General features: G+C 35.5%; 1 protein-coding gene across 1 annotated transcript in view; it reads left to right on the top strand.

The window, feature by feature from the left end:
- Positions 1-24,441, top strand: part of DIAPH3 (diaphanous-related formin 3) — a gene marked incomplete at its 3' end in the record, with an annotated part of 233,999 nt that overhangs the window by 101,592 nt on the left and 107,966 nt on the right. The window contains exon 5 of the mRNA XM_011943276.1: positions 15,105-15,235. Within this exon, the coding sequence (XP_011798666.1) occupies positions 15,105-15,235 (131 nt within the window). The remainder of the gene's footprint in view (positions 1-15,104; positions 15,236-24,441) is intronic.

Genomic DNA, 24,441 nt, shown 5'->3' with positions numbered 1-24,441 from the left:
CCGTCTCAGCCTCCCAAAGTGCTGGGATTACAGGCTTGAGCCACCGCGCCCGGCCTATGTAGAAGCTTTTAAGTTTAATTAGGTTTCATTTATTTTTTGTTTTTTGTTGCATTTGCTTTTGGGGTCTCACTCATAAATTATTTGCCAGGGCCGGTGTCCAGAAGAGTTTATCCTAGGTTTTCATTTAGAATTTTAATGATTTCAGGTCTTAGATTAAGTCTTTAATCTATTTTAAGTTAATTTTTATATGTGGTGAGAGATAGGGATCCAGTTTTATTCTTCTACATGTGGCTATCAAATTTTCTTAGCACTATTTATTGAATAGGGTGTCCTTTCCGCAATTTATGTTTTTGTATGCTTTGTTGGTGATTAGTGATTCTAAGTATTTGGCTTTATTCCTGCGTTCTCTATGCTGTTCCCTTGGTCTATGTATCTCCTTTTATACCAGTACCATGCTGTTTTGGTTACTATATCCCTGTTGTATAATTGGAATGTGATGCCTGCAGATTTGTTGTTTTTGCTCAGTATTGCTTTGGGTATCCCTTTCAGTGTCTTTTTTGGTTCCATATAAATTTTAGGAATGCTTTTTCTAATTCTGTGAAGAATGAAGTTGTTATCTTGATAGGAATTTGCATTGAATCTATAGATTGCTTTAGGCAGTATGGTCGTTTTCATGATGTTGATTCTTCCAATTCAGGAGCGTGAGATGTTATTTCCATTTGTGTCGTTTGTGATTTCTTTAAGCAGTGTTTTGTTGTTCTCTTTGTAGAGATCTTTCACCTCCTTGGTTAAGTATATTCCTTGGTACTTTATTTTTTTGTAGCAGTTTAAAAAGGGATTGAGTTCTTGATTTGATTCTCAGCTTGGTTGTTGTTGGCATTTGGCAGTGCTACTGATTTGTGTACAGTGATTTTGTAACCTGAATTCATTGATCAGATCTAGGAATCTTTTGGAGTAGTTTTTAGGGTTTTCTAGGTATAAGATCACATCATCAACAAACAGAGATAATTTGACTTCTTCTTAATGCCCTTTATTTCTTTCTCTTGCCTGATTGCTCTGGCTAAGACTTCTGGTACAGTGTTGAATAGAAGTGGTGAAAGTGAGCATCCTTGCCTTGTTCACGGTCTTAGGAGGAATGAAAAACTTGTTTTAATTGGGCAAAATTTAAATAATATAAAATTTATTATTTTAAATTGCACAGTTCAGTGGCATTTAATATCTTTACAATGTTATGCAGTAGCACTACCATTTAGTTCCAGCACATTGTTGTCAACCCAAAAGGAAACTTCATATGGTTTAAGTAGTAACTCCCTATCTCTTCTCACTCCCCCAAATAGATTTGGCCAGTAGAAGTCTCTTCAAGCTAGTTCCTTTGTCCTTTTTTGTCCCTATCATTCTTTGAATACTTCCTCATTATCTTGCACACTGTCTTCCAGGATCATTTGTAGAACAAGACTGTTCTACACCCAGCCTTGTAGTCAGACATTTCTCCAAGGACCCCTACTTCCTTTTAGTGGAGAATGTTATTTAGAATTCAAGATCTGGATGCTAGGTCTTTTAATGGTTTATCTTCTGGGCCCTTATAGACAGAGCTAGGAAAAATAAAATAAAATAAAATAAATGCACATACACACAAATACATATGGGTGTGTATTTACCTGTATGTGATACGTGTATATGTACGTGAGTATATGTGTGTATATGAAACGTGTAGATCCATGTATAGAAAAAACATTTGTATACACATGCCCATCTTTATTTTTCTTTTCATCTATATATATCTATGTATCTCTATCCCTCCAACTCTCTCCTTTCTCTGTCTCTATTTCTCCTTCTCTCTCCTCTCTTTTCTCTGTATATATAGATATTATAGCACATAATATATATCTCATATATAAAATAGATAATAGATAATATAGGTATTTTATATATATATTCAAAAACCCGAAGTTCATGTTGATAATCTTCAGTTAGAGTCTAATATTACAGGGTTCATTCTAGCCTTCTATATTTTTATATTCTTATTTCTCTGACATTATTATTCATTTGAAATACAATTAGGTTTCTTGTGTTGGGATTTTTAGGATTTCCTTCCTCTCTTTCTAATATTAATATTTCTCATTTCAAGTATATGAAACATTAACATAGTTCCAAACGTCAGAACTATACAAAGAGGACTACTCTAAAAAAGTCAGAACTTCACAAAAAATAACTATGCAAAAAAATTGTCGCTTAGTCTCTCATCCCCCTTTCTGCTCTGGAAATTTTCTCTCCTCATCTTTTCTACCATATTCCCATCCACCCCGAAGTATATGATTGTATTAGTTCCTTTTTCCTTCCTGTGTCTTTTTGCATAAATGAAGAGATACATGTATTTTTTCATTTTTTTCTTTCATAAACTTAAGGTAATATACTGGAGATATTCTTTGGCATGTTTTCCCATTACACATGATTTCTAGGATATGATTTTATCAGCTCATAGAGATATTGTCTGTTTTTCTTATAATTGCATGCTACTCCATTATATGGTTCATCATGGTTTGTTTAAACTAGTATTCTCTGGCTATGGGAGAAACAGTTGACTTATCTGTATAGTATATCCTTTTTGAGGCTTAAGAGCTAAAACAATATTTCAGTTCTGGTCACGGTAAGCAGGTAAAAGTGTTATAACACTGGAGTACTGCATTCAGCAGTTGAAGCAACACTTCTTAAATATGTAAAATAGTCTAAATAATCAACTGTCTTATTGAAGGCAATGGGCCAATGCAGGAAAGCTTTTCCATTAGAATGGAGGTCTTGCTGGTTAAATATTGATGGATAATAAGAGAATGTTGTGTGTCAAATTTCTTCTGTTATTTCAAGTTAGTTTCTAAGGGTCTAAAATTAGTATTAAATCATTGTAATTATTCTTTATAGAGATATTTTAGAAGTGAAAAGGGAGGGAAGTAGCATATTTTCTGTACTTTATCTTTTTTTGGGTAAAATAGAGTTGGTAATTTTAAGCTTTTTAATGTACCCTATAACCAGCTTCCAAATTATAGGCAGAGTCTTTGGCACATAATGATACTCATTAAATGTTTGTTTAAAAAGCCAAGTAACTCTTTAAGCGAATTCCTTGCTAAACTTTATTTTGTTGGTGAATGCACCTTTCTGCAATATTCTTCAACTTTCATAGTTTCTACTATGTGTTTGCATAAAATTATCTGTGAATAACAGACTTTATTGGCACTGGAGATCTGTTTGTATATGTTCTGAAAATGAGTTATTCATACAGCAGTGACAGCTTAGAGTTTCTGTTGATCAGTTACATTAGAGATGCTTGAAATCATTTGTAAAATGCAAGGAAATAGTCACAATGCATTTTAATAGTAATATGCATGGTAGTAATTTAGATTATAATTATCCTCTTGGCAGCAAGTGTGCTTACCCTTGTTTTGTACTGTGCTGACTCTGCTCTTTTCTTAAAATATTGTCCCTATCAGTGCAAACTATTTCTTTAAATAGTCTTGACATTTCATATCATCTCATTCTTCTTCACAAGTCTCATCACCTGAGTAGGTACTGGGAATTCAGCAGTTGCAAAACCAAAGAAAAACTGAGGCAGTTAATTAATGTTTATTGACTTAAATAGAAACCTATAGACATAGAGATAGACACATATACCCATGCAAGAGTGCATGTAACTTTCTTATCACTATGAGAAAGTAAGCTTTTTCACTATTTAGGCTTTATGTAGATAACATTTTTCTGTTTTCTTTAATTTACTCGCTTAAAATTACAAAGTAAATGTTATAGAGAAGGATCTAGAATCTAGTAATTAACTTCACATAAAAATTAAAGTTCAACCTATTATAGTTCTCTGATATTTTAATATTTTAATCTCTAGAGGCTATATATTATGGGCCTTCATGTTAAAAAAAAATACTGGTTTTTCTTTTATAGGTTTAAGTGTGATTTAAAGATTAAGCTAACACCAGCAGTTGAAGATGTTGCATGGTGAATTTTGGTATAGGCTATTATCTGGGAGAAATAAGGTATCATTTAGTGAGTTGGAAAACAGTCTACTGTGATTGGAGTAGTGTTTAAGAATATAATTTCTGACTCCTTTGATATCACAGATATTCTAGGCAAACTTTTGCTTTAAGCAGCTACCATATGTTAGATACTTTATTAGGCAGATAAAGAAGGTCATTGTCCTGATCGATATTGGCATTATGCTGTATCATCTTCTTTCAGAGTGTGTAGATATTTTAGATTTAGGTTTTTTTTTTTTTACATTTTTTTATTTTAAAAATCTGGTCATTAATAAATGGTAGATTCTTCATGGTTGTATAAATACCATTCGGTTATTTCAAAAATCAACTGGTAACTAGAAATTCAATGTATTTTTACTTTGTCATAGAAATGCTATTCCAAATACCATTTCTATGCAAGCAAACAAATGAGATAGAATAGTGAGTGAACATATACTGAATAAATGAACACCTGAACTGAGATGAAATGTAGTCATTTAGGTAGGGACAAAATAATCTTTTCAAGACAGGTCAAAGGAGAGGGTTACTATTACCTGAAATAGTTATCTAGCAAAAGAAAGAGTGTTTAGTTTTAGACAAACAGAAATGGTAAGGGAAATAAGTATGGGAAAGGGTATATTACTTTTTCTACCTTAGAATACATTTAATAAAGAATATGATAAGAGGAATCTATGTACTTTTCTTTCTATCCTGCATTTGGTATTTTAGAATAAAATTTGCTAAGGGATTTAAAAAGATTTAAAAATTATGTTGGATAGGATAAATATCCTTCTAATTTTTGTGATGTCAGGCAGACATTCTTATCTCACTAATGTGTTTTGATACCACAGGGGATAAAGCTTTCTAAGTATTTTCATCTTCATGGCTAATGGACTTAAAGATATGCAGCCGTGAGTATCCTTTCCCCCCTCCATGTACTTCCCTCTTCCTTTGAAGTTATGTGAAATGAAATACAAGAGCTGTTCTTAAAAGGAGTATTTCTGATTATTCTTGTAATATAATATTTTCCCCCTCAATTTCCTTTCTTTTATACCTGTGTTTGGATAGTAATATAATAAAAGGTAGTTAATTGTGTTGAAAAATAGTCTCTCTGGTCTATTTCCTATTTCTTTAATTTGAGGGGTGTGTGTGACTTACCTTCTTCTTTCTTATTATTATTTCTTTTTTCTTCTTTTGAGATGGAGTCTGGCTCTGTTGCCAGGCTGGAGTGCAGTGGCATGATCTCAGCTCTCTACAACCTCTGCCTCCCAGGTTCAAGTGATTCTCCTGCCTCAGCCTCCCAAGTAGCTGGGCCTACAGATGGATCCTACCAAATCTGGCTAATTTTTGTATTTTTAGTAGAGATGAGGTTTCACTGTGTTGGCCAGGCTGGTCTCGAACTCCTGACCTCAGGTGATCCGCCCGCCTTGACACTTTTCTTATTTTAACCCTTAGTCTATGTGTACCTTCCATTTTATTATAACCTTATTCATTCACTGAACGCCATTCACTTTGCAAAGGACTGGTGATACAGTGATGAATTAGGCAGAAGCAGACACTGCCCTGTTCTAGTGGAGAAGATGGCATCACACAGAGATGCTGGCATGTGTGACAGACTTCTTATACCTTGACGACTGGGCTACCTAGTTGATTGCTTTTCCTTATGCTACTACCACTTCTATCATCCCTAATGAGTTCATTATTCACGTTGGTGATCTGTCCAGGATTCCACTTTCTCATTTACTTGACTTTATCACTCCTAGTGAACTTTGTTTTTTCACCCAGTCTCAGCCACTTGGGACAGTAAAATACTACTTCTAAATATGATATACAGACTTGCTTTCCTGAGCATTGTCTATCTTTCCTATTTACTTGGTATCCTCACTTTAAGAATTGTGCAACCCCATTGGCAATTCTGACCCATTGACTTTACATTTTTCATGTTCGTCACCTCCCTGTTCCTGCCATGCCCTTAGTTCTCTCCTTATATACTTAACACCCTCAGATCTTCACTCTCACACAAACCATCAGTTCGTTTGCCTCATTGTTCATATAAATCCTGCCCTTGGTTAAACTAAATTGCCCCCCCCTCCTCTGCATCTGCACCTCAGCACAGCAAGCATCTGGGAGGAAGCAGGTAGCTGCTACACTGACTAGTCTTTTGAATGACCACAGTTAATAAGCAAGCCCTTAACAGTGCTCAGATATCCTACCACATGACCTTTTTTATTGCACTTCTTTACTTTCTGAAAACAATTTCCTACCTTCAGCTTGGCGTTCTCACTTTTAGTTGATTATATTGCTGCTTTTTTCACTGAGAATGTTGATGTAATCAGAATAGAACTGCCATACCTCACTTTCTAATCATCAGATCTGACAGTGTACCAGAATCTGTTTCCTTAAACTCTGCGTTTGCTCTTTTTACAGTGATAAACTTTCCTTGCAGCTGTATAAGGTCAGTCTCTCCCCTTGTGTAGTAGGGCACATCCTCTGTCATCTACTCAAGTGGTTTTTGTTTGCTTGTTTTTTTTTTTTTTTTGAGACAGAGTTTCTCTCTTGTTGCCCAGGCTGGAGTGCAATGGTATGATCTCAGCTTACTGCAACCTCTGCTTCCCAGGTTCAAGAAATTGTCCTGCCTCAGCCTCCTGAGTAGCTGGGATTGCAGGCATGTGCCACCATGCCTGCCTAATTTTTGTATTTTTAGTAGAGACAGGGTTTCGCCATGTTGTCCAGGCTGGCCTTGAACTCCTGACTTCAGGTGATCCACCCGTCTTGGCCTCCCAAAGTGTTGGGATTACAGTCGTGAGCCACCTTGCCTGACTGCTTGTTTGTTTTTCTGAGCCTATATCTACCTACCTGCATCAGTTTTGTTTCCTTTACTTGGTCATTCTCATCAGCATGCAAACGTTACCATATATATATGTATTTTTTCCCACTCTCCCAAAATCATACCCCAGCATTCCCTCTAGCCACTGCACCCAGTTCTTTTCTCCCCTTTACAGAAAATCTAAGAGTGTCCATTCTTGTTGCTTTTCTTCTTGAATTTATGATCAGGCTTATCCATAATCCACCGCTAAAACTGGTCTTTTCAAGGTCACAGTGATCAGTAGACAGCATTCATTTACTTGCTGAGAACAAAAATCTGGACATCATCTTCAAATTTTCCTTTTTTCATTCTTACATCTAAACTATCAGCCTCCTGTCTGCTGTACATTGAAAATTTACTTTGATATTGAGGACATCTAATGTTTTCTATCACTACATCTTATGCCAGGCTACCAACAACTCTTGACCAGACAATGCCATAGTCTTCTAACTGACCTTGTTTCATGTTTTGCCATGTATAGTCTGCTGCCATACAGTAGTTAGAAAAATCCTTAAAAAATGTGTATTTCATCTTATACTTTCCATGCTCAGAGCTCTCCAATACTTATCCATCCCACTCAGAATAAAACCTAAAGTCCTTACCATAGTTTATAAGATCCTATCAGGGGATGGCATACTTTTTCTTAAATGGCTATACAGTAGATATTTTAGACTTTGTCACATATGATCTCAGTTGCGTCTGCTGCTGCTGTTGCTTCTGATTTCCTCACTACTTCCTCCTCCTCCTCTTCATTCTTTTCCTCTTCTTTTTAACAAGCATTTGGAAAATGTAAAAATCATTCTCAGCCCAAAGATCATACAAAAACATTTGACACTCAGGCTGTAGTTTTTCAGCTGCCTGCCTACAGGATCAGTCCTTGTCATCTGTAACTCTTACCATGTTCACTGAGTCTTCTTACTGTCCTCTAACTATGCCGAGTTCATTCCTGCCACAAGGAACGTGTATTTTCTCTTCTGTTGGCTAGAAGTGCTTTTTCTCAGGTTTCCCATGTCCTCTTCTCTTCATTCTAGTCTCTGCACAAGTGATATTTTCTTTGTTTCTATCTTTTCTTTTTTTGAGACACAGTTTTGCTCTGTTGCCTAGCCTGGAGTGCAGTGGTGCGATCATGGCTCATGGCAACCTCAAACTCCTGGGCTCAAGTGATCTTCCAACCTCAGTCTCCTGAGTACCTAGATCTACAGGCATGCACTACCATGCTGGGTTAATTAAGAAAAGTGTTTTTTGTAGAGATAGAGGCTCACTATGTTGCCCAGTATGTTTTTAAACTCCTAGCCTCTAGCAATCTTCCTGCCCCAGCCTCCCAAAGTGCTGGAATTACAGGCATGAGCCACTATGCTTAGCCTCACAAGCGTTATTTTCTTAGAGCAAAAGATAATACTTTCTCTAGAGGTTCTTAAATAGCTACTTCCCCATCACTCACTCTCTTTATTCTATCTTCCCCATCTGAGTAGATAGTACCATGTTTTGGCATAGACCAAAGTCCTAGGACTCGTCTTTGACTTTTATTTCATTTCTGTGTCTACATCATGTAAACAGTACTTGGCACACAATAGGTGTTCAATATATCCTTTAAATAATAAGTAATAATGAAAGTTATTTTAATACAGAATAAGAGTTATGAAAAATGAATCCATAGATTGGGGAAGGGACTTGTTGTGTGGCTCACGAGAGGCCTTCTGTGGGAAGTCACTCTCAGCCCGGGTCTAACCAATGTTTAGGAGTAGGCCTGGGTAAGGCTTGTAGTAGTGGTGGTGAGGGTTTGGGTAAGGGGGGAGTGTGTTAGAGGCAGGATTCTCAGGTGAGAATGCAGAATCCTTGAGGCAACAAACTGTTCAAGTTGGACAGTTCAATATTGCTGAAGTAATTATCGTTAGCTAGTGGATTTAGTCTGTCTTTCCCAGTTTATTGGTTAAATCTACTTGCTGCCCTATTTAAAATGTTGCCTCCTTTTTATCCCATCCTTCAGCCAAACACACCAAATTTAATAGCTCTGCTTCTGTGCCTGAATTGTAATGGCCCCAGAGAAAAGATTGACAGGTTAGTTTTGGTTTTTCATATGAATAGAACCTTCTACTGTGTACTTTTTGTTTGGGCTACTTCAACCTAGCATAATTTTTTGATTCCTTTGTCTTGTTGCATTAATCAGTAGTGAATTCTTTGTATTGCTGCATAGTATTTCATTGTGTGGTTATACTATAATTTGTTGATGACAAATGATAAGATTGTTGATGACAACAATCTTGGGTTGTTCCCAGATTTTGACTGTTAAGAATAAAGGTATTCCATACATTGTAGATTTTTTCATTTTTTTCCTCCTACTTAACACCTAACTGTGCAATTGCTGAGTAATATGGGCAATGTATATTTAACTTAAAAGAAACAAACATTTTCCAGGGTGTTTTGTTTTATATGTCCACCAGTAGTGCAGAAGAGTTCCAGGAGTATCAAATTCTCACTACTCTAGGAGACTACTATAGGGACTATGTAGCACTCCCTCATTTGTGGTTCCAATTTGAACGTCCCTGTTGACAGGTGATCTTGAACATGTCCTCATGTGATTATTGGCCATTCACATATCTTCTGTTATGAAGTTTTTAATCTGTTTGTTAATTTCTTTGTCTTATTACTATTGAGTTATAGGAGTTCTTTATTCTGAATACTAGTCCTTTATGAAATGTATCATTGGGAGAGGCAGTGTTGCATGGGTCCTGAGTTTCCCTACATCTTGTTGGCTATTCCAAGAACGCAAAGTTTGATTGCTCTTTACTCATCCCGTTTTCAGAGTTGCATTTGCAGTGAGTAGCCTGGAGAGGCAAGGTTTTGCCTCCCTCTGAGTTTCCCTACATCTTGTTGGCTATTCCAAGAACGTAAAGTTTGATTGCTCTTTACTCATCCCGTTTTCAGAGTTGCATTTGCAGTGAGTAGCCTGGAGAGGCAAGGTTTTGCCTCCCTCTGCACAATGAGCATGCCTATTACTGCTCACTATAAAAATGGTGAGTCCCCCAAGCTCAGTGTTCTTCTCTTATGATGCAATCCACTGCATGTGCAGGCATTCACCATGGGCCCTGCATTGTCCCCGTGTGATTTGGTGGGTTAGGGACCCAACGCATGCATAATAAAGTCCTTTGTCTCTAATCCAGGAGTCTTGTGTTTTCTGCTAGCATCTGTGAAACACTAACAGGCTAACTTAGCTTGTATGTAAGTTGAAATCTCAGACTCTATACAGTTCTTAACTGTATTGCAAATATTTTCTCCTGATTTGTGCTTACCTTTCATTTCCTTACTGAAACTAATTTAATAAGAGACTTTTGAATTTAATGAGGTACAATATTTTGGTTTTATAGCTAGTACTCTTTGTGTCCTATTTAAGAAATATTTTCCTTCTCCAAGGCAGGGAGGATTTTTACCTGTTTTCTTCTAGATGTTTTATAGTTTTAGCTTTTACTTTTACATCTAGGATCCAGGTTCACTTTCTTTCATATGAAAGTCCAATTGTTCTAGCACCATTTGTTGAAGAGATTCTTCTTCCCGCCATTGAACTACATTGGAAACTTTTGTGAAAATCGTTGACGATATGTTATATTTCTGGACTCTCTATTCCACTGATGCATGTACCACTCTAATTTGATTACTATAGATTTATAGTTAATCTTGAAATCAGATCATGTAAGCCCCCCAATTTTGTTCTTTATCACAATTGTTTTTCCTATTTTAGTTCTTCTTTATTTTCATATAAATTTTAAAATGTACTTCTCAATTTCTACAAAATACTTGATGGGATTTTGACAGTAATCGTTGATTGAATCTATGGATTTTTTTTTCAGAAAATGTACTTAATAGATTTCTTAATAAAATTATGTCTTCTGATCTATGAATATGGTATGACATATAAAAAAGAAAACTTTTTTTTATAGGTTGTCTTCAGTTTTTCTCCACAAATGTATTGTAGTTTTTATCTATAGATATTTCCTTTTTTCTTTTTTTTTTTTAATACGTAAATTTCTGGGATACATATGTAAAACATGCAGGTTTGTTACAAGGTATACACATGACATGGTGATTTCCTGCCATTTAGCTTTTACTTTTACGTCTAGGATCCATCAAACCATCATTTACATTAGGTATTTGTCCTAATGCTATCCCTCTCCTAGCCCCCAACCCCAGAAAAGCCCCAGTATGTGAGGTTGCCCTCCCTGTGTCCATGTGTTCTCATTGTTCAACTCCAACGTACAAGTGAGAACATGGGGTGTTTGGTTTTCTCATTCTTTTTTATGGCTGCATAGTATTCCATGGTGTATATGTGCCACATTTTCTTTATCCAGTCTATCATTGATGGGCATTTGGGTTGGCTCCAAGTCTTTGCTATTGTGAACAGTGCTGCAATAAACATGTGTGCATGTGTCTTTATATAGAATGACTTATAATCCTTTGGGTATATACCCAGTAATGGGATCGCTGGGTCAAATTATATTTCTAGTTCTAGATCCTTGAGGAATCACCACACTGTCTTCCACAATGGTTGAACTATTTACACTCCCACCAACAGTGTAAAAGTGTTCCTATTTCTGCACATCCTCTCCAGCATCTGTTGTTTCCTGACTTTTTAATGATCACCATTCTAACTGGTGTGAGATGATATCTCATTTTGGTTTTGATTTGCATTTCTCTAATGACCGGTGATAATGAGCTTTTTTAATGTTTTTTGGCCACATGAATGTCTTCTATTGAAAAGTGTCTGTTCATATCCTTACAGTAATTGGGTGATTTTATGATTGGGACATATAATATCCTATTGAGTGATGATAAAATGAACTAAAGCATTAAGATTTTTGGATGCCTGAACTCATCTCTGTAGGGATGTAGCTGTAAGGACTTTATAAAATGTGGATTCAGTTAGCTCTCATTTCATGAAATGGCATCTTTTGGTTCAATTGAGTTTTATTGCTATTCAGGAGATGGAAGAGAAGAGGTTCCAATGTTTTAAGATAATTAAAATCCTTATTTTTCATAATACAAATCAAAGGTAATAATGAATATTTAGAAACCTAAAAATATCAGGCACATTATTTAGACATATTAAGTAACTATCAGAAGAAACTGTTAAAGGAATTAAGAATTACTATCTTTGTGAGACAGGGCTAAGATGTAGGATAGGTGGTTTTTGTTTTTTATCTTTTAATACCACTTTTATTCTTATCCACATGCACTTATTGGTTATTCTCATACTTAAAAAGTATTTGCTACATGGAGCTTACTTATTGTTGAAGAAAAAAATCTATTTATTCAGTTGTGGTTTATTTTGATCCTACCCGAATTGCAAGTTTTTCGGAAATAAATTTAGAATGGGCTACAAGAGATCATCTAGTTAACCTCTACTGCTATATTTTTGGATAAAAATATTGGCCTGACAGCATGCACAGGAAACTTGAAAAATTTATAATATCAAGAAATTGTAAACAACCTTCTTGCCCAAGAGCCAGGGACTAATTAAGTAAGTAATGCAATAGTCTGTAGGCAGGAAGAGGTCATATTTTTTATGGCTTATGTATTGACATTGGAATATGTTCATGAAATGTTGCCTAAAGATAATAGCCTATAGAACAATAGGTATCAAATGATGTTTTAAATAAGTAAAGTATATTGTATTAGTTTGTTCTCACACTGCTAGTAAGATGTACCTGAGACTGGGTAATTTATTTATTTTTATTCTTATTTTTATTTTTATTTTTTTTGAGATGGAGTTTCACTCTTGTTGCCCAGGCTGCAGTGCAATGGCACGATCTCAGCTCACCGCAACCTCTGCCTCCCAGGTTCAAGCGATTCTCCTGCCTCAGCCTCCTGAGTATTATAGGCATGTGTCACGATGCCTGGCTAGTTTTGTATTTTTAACAGAGACAGGATTTCTCCATGTTGGTCAGGCTGGTCTCAAACTCCCGACTTCAGGTGATCTGCCCACCTTGGCCTCCCAAAGTGCTGGGATTATAGGCATGAGCCACTGTGCCTGGCCGAGAGTAGGTAATTTATAAATAAAAAGGTTTAATGTACTCACAGTTTCACATGGCTAGGGAGGCCTCACAATCATGGCAGAAGGCAAAGAAAGAGCAAAGTCACATCTTATATTATGGCAGCAGGCAAGAAGTGACGAGCGAAGGTGGGGGAAAAGCCTCTTATAAAACCATCAGATCTCATGAGAACTCACTGAGTATCACGAGAACAGCATGGAGGTAACTGCTCTCATGATTCAGTTACCTCCTGTAGGGATTATGGGAACTACTATTCAAGATGAGATTTGGGTGGGGACACAGCCAAACCGTATCATATATGTTTTAAAATATAAATATATGCCAATGTATTAATACTCTGTCTATGAGAAAAATGCTTTATGTAGAAATATATTAGTAGTGCTTATTTTGAGGCACCTTTGTTCTTGTTGCTTTTCTGTGTTTTCCAAATTTTCTCTGTTGAACAATCAATCTTTTGGTAATTCAGAGCAAAAAGAGACATCGATAAGTGCTGTGTTGGTGCAAGTTGAATATGTTCTTTGAATGATATCAGTGACTGTGATAAAAATAATCGGATGTTCATTTTCATAGCTCTCACCATTTCCCCTTTTATTTTCTGAGATTGTACCATTGAATTCTTCTTTATTAAATTACTACTTTGATATTGACAAGAATAAAAATAACCCTTCTTTACAGTGCTAATTTGTTTTGCTTTATTGGGAATGTTTTCTTGAATAACATTATATTAAATTAATAAAAACAACAAACATGAAAAACACCTAATTTCCTGCCACTTCACCTGATCTTCTTTTGAACTTACACAATTCATTTCCTGCCATTGGATGGTGAATCTGTAATTTAAATAATATAATTCAGAACTCTATTATTACTTTGCCATCCTCATCATTTCCTATCTAGGCTATATAGATACCTTCTCAACAGATCTCTCTGCTTCTGATCTCAGAGTAAAAGTCCAAGTTCTTTGAGTGGACTGTAAAACCTACAGTCCCCTCCATCACAGCGTTTTTTTCCTGTATCTGCATGGTTAGCTGTCTTATCTCCTTTAGACTTTTTATTTAAACACTCAAGTTTGAGTCCTTTGAAGTCTTCTCTGTGAGGCTTTCTTTGACTATCCTGTGTAAAATTGCATGTCTCAGATGATGCTACTTGTTCTCTTTCCTGCTTTTCTTTTTCTCTACAATGTGTATTATTTACAGCGCAATGCATTTTAGTTATTATTTCTCCCCATATGTAGTAAAGCTACATGTAGGTAGGTTTTATTATCAATCTTTTATTCTTCTTTCATCCCTGCTCTATTCTCAGTACTTAAAACAGTGCCCAGTATTTAGTAGGTACTTAATGTTCGTTGAATAATGAGTGAACTCTAACTCTTCTAATTCATATTTCACACTGGAGTGATCCTTCCAAAACTCCCCAGGAGAGCTAATTGCATAGTAGTGCTTTATCACTCCATGATCTGGCCTCTGTCTTCAGTTGCATATGTTTTTGTTTTTCTCTCCATGTGTACGTGCATGTTATGTTTTGGTCTGGAAGTTAATTCCTTTCTCACTCTTTGCCTGCCTAATGCCTACTTACAAAAGAAAAAACCAGGAAGATGTACCCCTGTTATGGCCTGATCTGTTCTGCCAAGTTAGATGTTCTTTCTTTGAGTCTCTTTGTGCTGTGTTACAGGAACTAGACTGTACTGAAAATTATTATTTTCTTGCTTGCATTTCTTCCAGACTTCGCTTTTTGTTAATCCATGTGTCTACAGTGCCTAGAACTAGGCTTATAGTGGTAGTTGAATGAATTAATACCTAACAGCCTTTTCTATGCTGCTCAGAATACTAATTTTAATAGGATAGTTCTTATATTGAGTTTTACTTTGTGTGTGCCTAAAAATATTACTGTATTGTAAGATATTTTATGTATTACACAATTGTTCTCCATGACATTTTACATTTGAGAAAGCAATTATTTCAATTTGCACACCTTCTGATGTTATATTAATATCTTTTGTGGATATCACAGATTATGAATTTATAGATTTTTGGGCAGAAGTAAGGAAATTATCTACCACTCCTGCCCAAATAGCGCTGATTATAGTAGTTATGTGATGCTGTTAGGGGGATTAACTTGTTATTTTTTAATGGGTAATCTCCATGCAGTATTAATCAAAAATTTTTTTGACTTATTTTATAGGGAAGTCTTAAGAGAAGCCGACAGATCTCACCTCAGGAATTCATTCATGAGCTGAAAATGGGGTCTGCAGATGAGAGACTTGTCACATGCCTGGAGTCTCTCCGAGTGTCTTTGACCAGCAATCCTGTGAGGTAATTCATCTATTTGAACACCAACAGGGCAGATGTCATTAATGTGTTCTTTTAGTTTAATATTTCTTTTCATTGTGCCTGGTAAACCTCAACAGTTTCACAAAGTACAAACTGAATACCTGATATTTATATGCAGGAAGAAATATAGTCTCAATAGTACCTTTTGCATTTGTTACTGAGTAGTACATTGCTCAGGGACTTTTGAAAAGCTCTTTTCCCTCATAGAATTTTTAGAAACCTAAGGTGTTTTCTAAAAGAGAACTGTCATGTGAGAAACTATTAATTTAATATTACTGAGTTTCACCCTGAATTTTGTCATTATATATTTACTTGCTGATCTTATTTGACACAGTAAGAAATACCACTAATTCAGTTTTTCTGTTGTTGGAAATGATGTCGTTGTAGGACCCTATAGGTTAGTTTTGCTGTATTTACCAAATAACAGTACAGAACAACCAGAAATATTCAATTCTAGACACATACTAAAAAAAAATTTATCTGAAGTTCAAATTTAAGTGAGTATCCTGTACTTTATATGAAAACAATACCATAGGTGTTTCCATAAGTCTGTTTTGAAATGGGGCTAATTTTTGGTGCCTCTAAGAAATAGTTGTGAGCAAAATTTAACAATCAGTGTAAATATATTTTTATAAACTGGGCATATTTAAACTTGTCAGATTATTGCATGGTAGGAGACAGACTTGTTCAAAAAAACAAAAACCAGGAAGATGTACCTGAAATATATCACGTATGTTAATTGTGGTGCCTAAAAAGAGAGATTTTAGTCTATTCGGAGGCCATATGCTAACTCTGAATTAGGTGGCTAAACAAGAGTATTCTTGAAAAAATTCAAGCAGAAGTTGTTATGAAATACCTAAACAGTCAGAATCAGAGAATTTCAGAGCTGCAAGGATTATAGATCACTTTTGGGTTTTTACTGTGTAAGAAATGAATGATTATTTTTGCATAAGAATATATGTATATGTAGTCATGTATATATGTGTGTGTGTGTGTTCTGAAAGCTACAATTGCATACTATAATTGGAGGTTCATGATATGGAGAAGAATTTGCTCTGATTATTACTTTTTTGGAGATTTCTGTGGCTGGATTAGAGTATGCAGAAATCCTTGACCGTACAAGTATTTAAAAGAAAACAACCTTAACTGCTGAGATGTGAGACTGAGTGACATTTAACTAAGGAGTATGATGAGTAAACAAAGAAACTTTATTGTATTTCAACTTTGTTTTTCCATATTTTGCCATTTCCAGTCTGTCCTATAGACTGCAAACTAATGGTGGGCATGAAACTAGGGCTTCATGTGTATAATTTGCCTCTTGTTACCAGACACACTGTTTAGCATGTAGGAAATGCTCCATAAAGATTTGTTGATTGAAACAATGAGGTTTTAATTTTAGCCTTCTTTAATCTTACCTTGGCTAGTATTAGAAACTGAGAATGGATTAGGGAATTTATTTGACAGGTATATTCATAAATGAAGAGCTTTGGTGTCCAGCTTAATCTTTGCCTGTAAAATATGTTCATTTAAAAAAATATTTGGCCAGACGTGGTAGCTCAAACCTGTAATCCCAGCACTTTGGGAGGCCGAGGCGGGTGGATCACTTGAGGTCAGGCATTCCAGACCAGCCTGGCCAACATGGCAAAATCCCATCTGTACTAAAATTACAAAACTTAGCCGGTCATAGTGGCGGGCACCTGCAATCCCAGCTATTTGGGAGGCTGAGTCAGGAGAATTTCTTGAACCTGGGAGGCGGAGGTTGCAGTGAGCTGGGATCATGCCACTGCATTCCAGGCTTGGGTGATGAGAGTGGAAAAAAAAATTACTGAGCACCTGCTGTTTTCCAGTAGTATGTGTAGGTGTAGGGCTTGAGGAAACAAAGCAGATTCACACCGTATTTCTGTGGAATTTAAACACAGAAAGAGGGTATTTGGGGGTTGACTGGGGAGACAATTCACACTCATTTCTCAATTTATCTGTCTGCCATTGGGCACAGGAAATATTCATAGTTTTTCAATATAATGAGAAGTAGACCCTTTATTTACTACCATTATTATTCTCCTCTTCTTCATCTACTCAAAAGTAGGTGTCTGTGCTAACAAAGGAAAACAAAATAGAAGGTATATATGAAATCATACATCTTACAATGGATTATTATTGTGATTTTACCTAAAAACACTGGGAAATTATGCTATGTCTGGTTCATTTGAACCTTATTTAAAGAAGAAAAACTAGAAACTGGTGGAATTGTTTCTCTAAGGATTCACAATTCTAGAATATATTATTAGGAATCCATGATGTTACCCATGAAGTAGTTTTTTTTTAATTAATTGAAAAGAATAAAGAATAGAAAATATTTTCATTGGAGAATTTTTTCTGAAATCATGCCACTTTATTTTTAGAGAGAAAATCCTTTTTTTTTTTGGAGATGGAGTCTCACTCTGTTGCCCAGGCTGGAGGGCAGTGGTGCAATCTCGGATCACTGCCGCCTCTATCTCCCGGGTTCAAGTGATTCTCCTGCCTCAGCCTCCCTGGTAGATGGGATTACACGTGCATGCCTGGCTAATTTTTGTGTTTTTAGTAGGGGCAGGCCTCAGCATGTTGGCCAGGCTGGTCTTGAATTCCTGAACTCTAAGGATCCACATGCCTCCCAAAGTACTGGGATTATAGGTATGAGCCACTGTGCCTGGCCCAAGATGATACTTTTTGAGTATTTCTTTGTCCAGTGTTCCTATTAGATAAATGACTTAGGTGGACATGTAAAACTGGGAACTTATGCCTGTGATCAAATTTTTGGACTTTCCTGTTAGTTATGATGTGCCTGCTCTTTAAATAAGTTTTTAATTTTTATACAGTATGTGACTAAAAAGGATTTCTAATTTTTGTCAAGTTTTGAGATCATTGTTAGACCTCTCATATCATTAAGTACATTAAAGTTTTTAAAATGTCTGAATACAACAAAAAAGAAAATTGAACTGATTGATGGTTTTCCAGTGCTGGTGTAGGTTCAGGATTTATTTAAATAAAAAATGAAAGAAGGCCGAGTACGGTGGCTCATGTCTGTAGTCCTGGCACTTTGGGAGGCTGAGACGGGCAGATCACTTGAGGCCAGGAGTTTGAGACCAGTCTGGCCAACATGGCGAAACCCCGTCTCTACTAAAAATACAAAAATTATCTGGACATGGTGGTGCATGCCTGTACTCCGTGCCACTTGGGAGGCTGAAGCACAAGAATCCCTTGAACCTGGGAGGCAGAGGTTGCAGTGACCTGAGATCATGCCACTGCACTCCAGCCTGGGCAATAGAGTGAGACTCTGTCTCAAAAAAAAAAAAAATCAAGGAAAAAGTAGACTCCTCCGTACTCCCAATTACCTCTCCCCTCTTGTCTCTGGATATCTAATATTTTTAGAGCCACTCTTCAACTTCTGAAACTGCTTAGCAATTGTGAGCCATGTCAGCCTTTTACTCTCTATGAATTATGTGAAAACCAGTATGCTAAATACTAGATTATTTGCCTTGCTTTATGAAGATTTGATGTAGAGATCACAAACATCTTCTATTTGTTGTTTATTGATTATCTAGTATTCTTGGTGACAGTTTTGAGCTAGTTCTGAACACCAGGGAAAAGACCAATTTCTTCAAATTATCAAATATTACTTTTAGTGGATCTTGATATAGTCAATAATTATGTTTGAATTATGGAGTACATTTGGTTAGAAACATAAAGTGGTAGACAGCAACATCATATGATTGAAATCAAGCATTTATAGATCATACTCATCTCTGCATATAGTAAAGGTGTCTTTATTTTCTCAATTTGACGTGCCTGTCAAGGGCAAGATTCTTTGTCTCAAAATCTAGGCTTATCAGGTTTTTGTGTTTTGAGATTTTAGGCTTTATTTTCCATTAATCATAGTTAAAATTTTCATTTTCAAATTAACAAGAATAATTTTATTATAAAGTTCTATTTTTGTTAGATTTCTAAAGGGATTCTTAAGTTGATAACTATAATTTTGAGAAAATCATTTTGGAAAATTTTGCAGAAATGTGTGTGTTTACATGAAAACAAGTAAATGGCCTTTGAATGTCATTATTCCATTTAATAACTGTCATTTTTGGAATCTATTTTTTCTTCACTTCTGGAATTTAAAAACACAAAGCAGGTGGAAGATCTTGACTTTGGAGTTGATCTAGTTCATGTGTAAAGACAGAAACAGAAAACCTTGTGACAAGCAGTGAGATCAGTGTACTCATTTTTGTCAACATGATCTGAGGAAGTCTTTCAAGATCAGAAATTTGAAGTTGCTAATACTTTGACTTACTTTAAATTTTCAAATAAAATATTAAACATTTCCAAAAGACAATTTGTCATAACAGCAAAACATGCATCTCCTTGCCTATTAATGAGGCTGAGACATATAATATTGCCTATAGCTTTGAAGCTTCCTTTCATCCCTTCTTAATCCTATACCGTCATTCATTCCTAAGCACCCCTTCCCCACACTGTTCTATGGTAACCACTATCTTGAGTTTTGGGTTTATCGTTCCTTTCCGTTATAGTTTTAGCATATACGTATTCCTAATTAACCTTCCGTTTGGTTTTATGTATTTTTGAAGTGTATGTTAATGGATCATCTTCCATGCATTCTTCTGAGAGTTGTATTTCCTCTCAATATTGTTTCACAGATTTATCCACCTTGATGTGTGCAGCTTTTCACATTTTTCCCAACTAATCATTTTCATACCTTATATTTTAGGAATATCTATTATAAATAGCATATGAATAATTTTTTATCTCGTCTGATAATCTTTGTCTTTACCTGGTAGTTTTAACTTTTTGTGTCAATTGTGAAAATATGTTGGAATTTATGTCTGATGTTTCTTTTTGAATTTTTAATTTACGCTGCTTTTTCCAAGTTCATCATCCAAACTGCTCCTGCTCCTCCTCATCTCTTCTTTCTGCTTCTTCCTTTTCTATATTCATCATTTCTGTTTATTATCCTTAACTTCTTTTGGATTGATATTTAATTTCTTATTTTATTTTTCCTCATTTACCGATTTGGAAGACAAATGATCATTTTCTAATCTTAGAAAAGAAATTTAAAATTAACATACTTTAAAAAGAAATTTAACTTGCATGTACTTAAAAGGTACAAAAGTAAGCAATATCTCTTCTCTTGAACCAAAGAAAACTTTAATATCTTTTTCACTTATATGCTTGTTTTGAGTGAAATTTCAGTGTATCTGTTTTCTTTTAATAAGTTAGATTTTACTATTATTGAGTCATATTATAAATATGTGTATATGTATATATGTTTCTACATACGTCATTCTTTTTTATTTTTGTTTCCTGCCCCTGATTATTTTACTTTTGTTTTAAGTATATTGTTAAGATTCCTTAGTGAGAGTGTGATTGCAAAATTCTGAAAGTATCTTTTTAAAAAATGATGTTTAGTCAAGTTGACTCACAATTTTTTGTTGTTGTTGTTATACTTAATGTCTCAAAGTATCTATTTGCCTTTGCTTTGGAAGGATAGTCTTCCTAGGGCATGCAATTGAGATGCAATTCAGGGTTTTAGATATCTATGCTTAACACATTGAAGATACTATTTTCTCTTCCGACTTTCATTGCTGTTTTTGAGAACTTGGCGTTTAGTAAAACTAATTCCTTTCCATGTAATCTGCCTTTTCTCTTTGTCTGGTTCTATAATGTTTTCTTTATCTTTGGTGTTCTAGAGTTTCTTTTACGTGTCTGCGTGAGATTTCTTTCTTTTTTTATTCTGATAGGGTTTTTTTTTTTTTTTGGCTTTTTTAATATGATGGGTATCTTTCTGTGAAAATTTTGTCATTGTTGTGTCAAGTATTGCCTTTTCCCTTCTAAATATGTATATGTTAGAACTTCTTGTTCTATGCTGTATTATTTCCTATTCTATCATTAATACTTTCCATTTATTTGTCTCTCTCTATTACATTCTGGATATATTTTTTTACATTTGCATGGCATGTTTTAGTATTTTAGATTAACAAGTTATAAAAACTTATTAAAAATTCACCTTAGGTGAAAAAGAGTTTGAGAATTAACAATATATTCAGATTCATTTTGATACTGGTAGTATAATTTCTGAAATGGGCAGGTAGAGTAAGGTTTTCCTGGGTGTGTTTCTTTTCTCTTTTTCCTTCCCTTTTTTTTTTCTTTCTCTCTCTTTTTCCTTTCTCTTTGATATTGATACATGGAGGTAAGTAATGCAGGCAGCTCTGTTTTCTTTCCTGTTATTCAATATGGTAGCCACTAGTTGCCTGTGGCTATTTAAATTTAGTTAACTAAAAATGAATAAAAAGAAACCCCACAACATATTTGCTTGAGAGCCACATGTAGTTAGTGGCTACCATTTTGGACAACATATATAGGCCATTTCTGTCATTGTAAGCAATTCTATTAGACAGTGCTGCCTAAGGGGCCTTGGTTCTGCATATCCACTTCTTTGATATATTAACTGTATTATTATTACATTCTCAATGTTATATTCCAGATGGTGAGATTATTATAAAGAAAATAAACTCTGACAGATTGAAGATTATTTTAAAATCTGCAAGAATGATTGGACATTAATCTCAAGAGAATCCCAAGGGAATAAAAGAGTGATCTAAGGAAGGTTCCTTTCAGCAGGCAGTGCTGTCTTAGCAGGATGAGGCTAAGGGAGCGAGTGGGCTTTATGCCAGGTATTAAGGAATAGAAAAGGAGAGGTGAAGTATGTCTGACAGGAAGTGCTATAGTTATGGTCCCTGGCAGTCATTGGTGTAACTGCTGTAGCTGTGATGAGGGAATCAGCAATATAGTGCATCATAGAAGTCATAGAAACATCTCCTTTGGTAAATTAAAAACATTAGTGGGATGCATTTTTTAAACAGAGTTTTTGTTAGAGAGATGTGCCTACATGTACCTCTTAAAGACATTTTTTTCAAGATTACTTTCCAATAAGAAGTCAAAACGTATTAGGTAGTATATTAATATACTTCTTTACCTGTTTATTTTGACACTGCCATCTATCTTTGAATATGCCTTCTATTATTTCTTAATTGCCATTCAGAGTAGCATTGCTTATTAAATAAATATTTATTGAAATTTCTAATTTTAGGTCATGTGACTGTCCTTTCGAAAAGCATGTCAGATTGATGAAATATTAATGAAAAAATGTCCTGGAAGAAAGTAACTATTAATGTTTTCAAATAAGTACTAACTTTATATTTTCGAAGGACAAGCCATTACTTTCTCATGCTTTCACAGTCCTTCCAAACCTAGCACCATTTCTCTGAGAGACCTCTAGAAGACTGAATGTTCCCTAGGGGTAGGAGACTGCCTCTTTTGTATGTTGTCATTCATTCTATAGCTTTTTTTTTGGTTTATAGATGTAGCAAAATGTTGTATAAATATTGGTTTAAAAGTGTATCTGTATCTTAAAAGCTTTGGCTTTGAATACAGGGTTAACAGTAAACAAAGAACACATGGAAAATGTATTAATTGCTTTTAACAGACACGTATCTTCTATAGATGGTAAGTAAGAGCTGCTCGGCTTAATTTATAGTTGACCTGAAAGGGCCTGGAATTGTAAAGTGCTCCAAATCTATTTTTTAAATATCTATATCAGGCCGGGCGCGGTGGCTCAAGCCTGTAATCCCAGCACTTTGGGAGGCCGAGACGGGCGGATCACCAGGTCAGGAGATCGAGACCATCCTGGCTAACATGGTGAAACCCCGTCTCTACTAAAAAATACAAAAAAAACTAGCTGGGCGAGGTGGCGGGTGCCTGTAGTCCCAGCTACTCGGGAGGCTGAGGCAAGAGAATGGCGTAAACCCGGGAGGCGGAGCTTGCAGTGAGCTGAGATCCGGCCACTGCACTCCAGCCTGGGCAACAGAGCAAGACTTCGTCTCAAAAAAAAAAAAAAATCTATATCTACATATGCCATGTATATATATATACACACACACACACACAGCATATATACATATACATGGTAAATATATCTGCCATATATATCTCCCAGTTTATTTAAAATATACACACAGCATATATACATATACATGGTAAATGTATCTGCCATATATATCTCCCAGTTTATTTAAAATATACATTTCTGTTTAAATGGCCAAGATGGACTATCTTTTTAAAAAAAATTCTGTTAACATGTAAAGTCAGTCACAATGTGACACAGAATCCAAAATCTTCATTTTTAACGCAGTTTCATATAACTACGAGAGCTCATATATTTCTAGAGTAGTTATATTCAACTACTCTATTAAAAAATAGATTTTGGACCCTATGTTACTGATATTTAAGTACAACCAGGAGAAAATGTAACTAAAACCTAATTATTTGAGCTGGGCATGGTGGCACATGCCTGTAGTCCCGGTTACTTGGGAGGCTGAGGCGGGAGGATCTCTTGAGTCCAGAAATTCTGGACTATGGTGCACTGTGCCAATCAGGTGTCCACAGTAAGTTCAGCATCAATATGGTGACCTCCAGAGAGCAGCAGACCACCAGATTGCCCAGTGAGGGATGAACCGGCCCAGGTCAGAAACAGAGTAGGTTAAACTCGCATGCTGAACAGTAGTGGGATTGTGCTTGTGAATAGCCACTGTACTCTAGCATGGGCAACGCAGTGAGTCCCTGCCTCTTAAAACAGAGCAAAATAAAACAAACGTAATTTTTTGAAACTATTTTACTGTGTAAAAGACAACAACAAAAGGTAGAGTGTTAAGCCAAAGCAATACTGTTTATTTTTTGGAAAAAAATACTGTTAAACTTTACAGTTTCTTATGGATATAAAGGTGGAATATAATAAACTTTCTTTCTTTTTAATTGTTATTGCCTGTTTTCTGAGAATGCAAACCTTATGTGTTTATGGCTTTACAGCTATCAGTATGAAGCTATTAACTGAATATTTTGGATTCTGTTGAAAGATAAATATTTTAAATGAGAGAAATTATTGAACTGCAGATACTAAAGCCTCTATTGGTATTTTACATAAAAAGAATCAGTATAGTTTATTCCTTAGATTAATTTTCTGGGCTTGTTATTATGTCTTAGAGTATTGCCTGGTTGGTTAAGTAAAATGTTTTTAAAATGATGATGTTGGCTGGGTGCGGTGGCTCAAGCCTGTAATCCCAGCACTTTGGGAGGCCGAGACGGGC

Source organism: Colobus angolensis, unplaced genomic scaffold, assembly GCF_000951035.1.
Source record: "Colobus angolensis palliatus isolate OR3802 unplaced genomic scaffold, Cang.pa_1.0 Scaffold218, whole genome shotgun sequence".
Lineage (NCBI taxonomy): Eukaryota > Metazoa > Chordata > Mammalia > Primates > Cercopithecidae > Colobus > Colobus angolensis.
The sequence above is the reverse complement of the archived record's forward strand: the minus strand, read 5'-3'. Positions and strand labels throughout refer to the sequence as shown.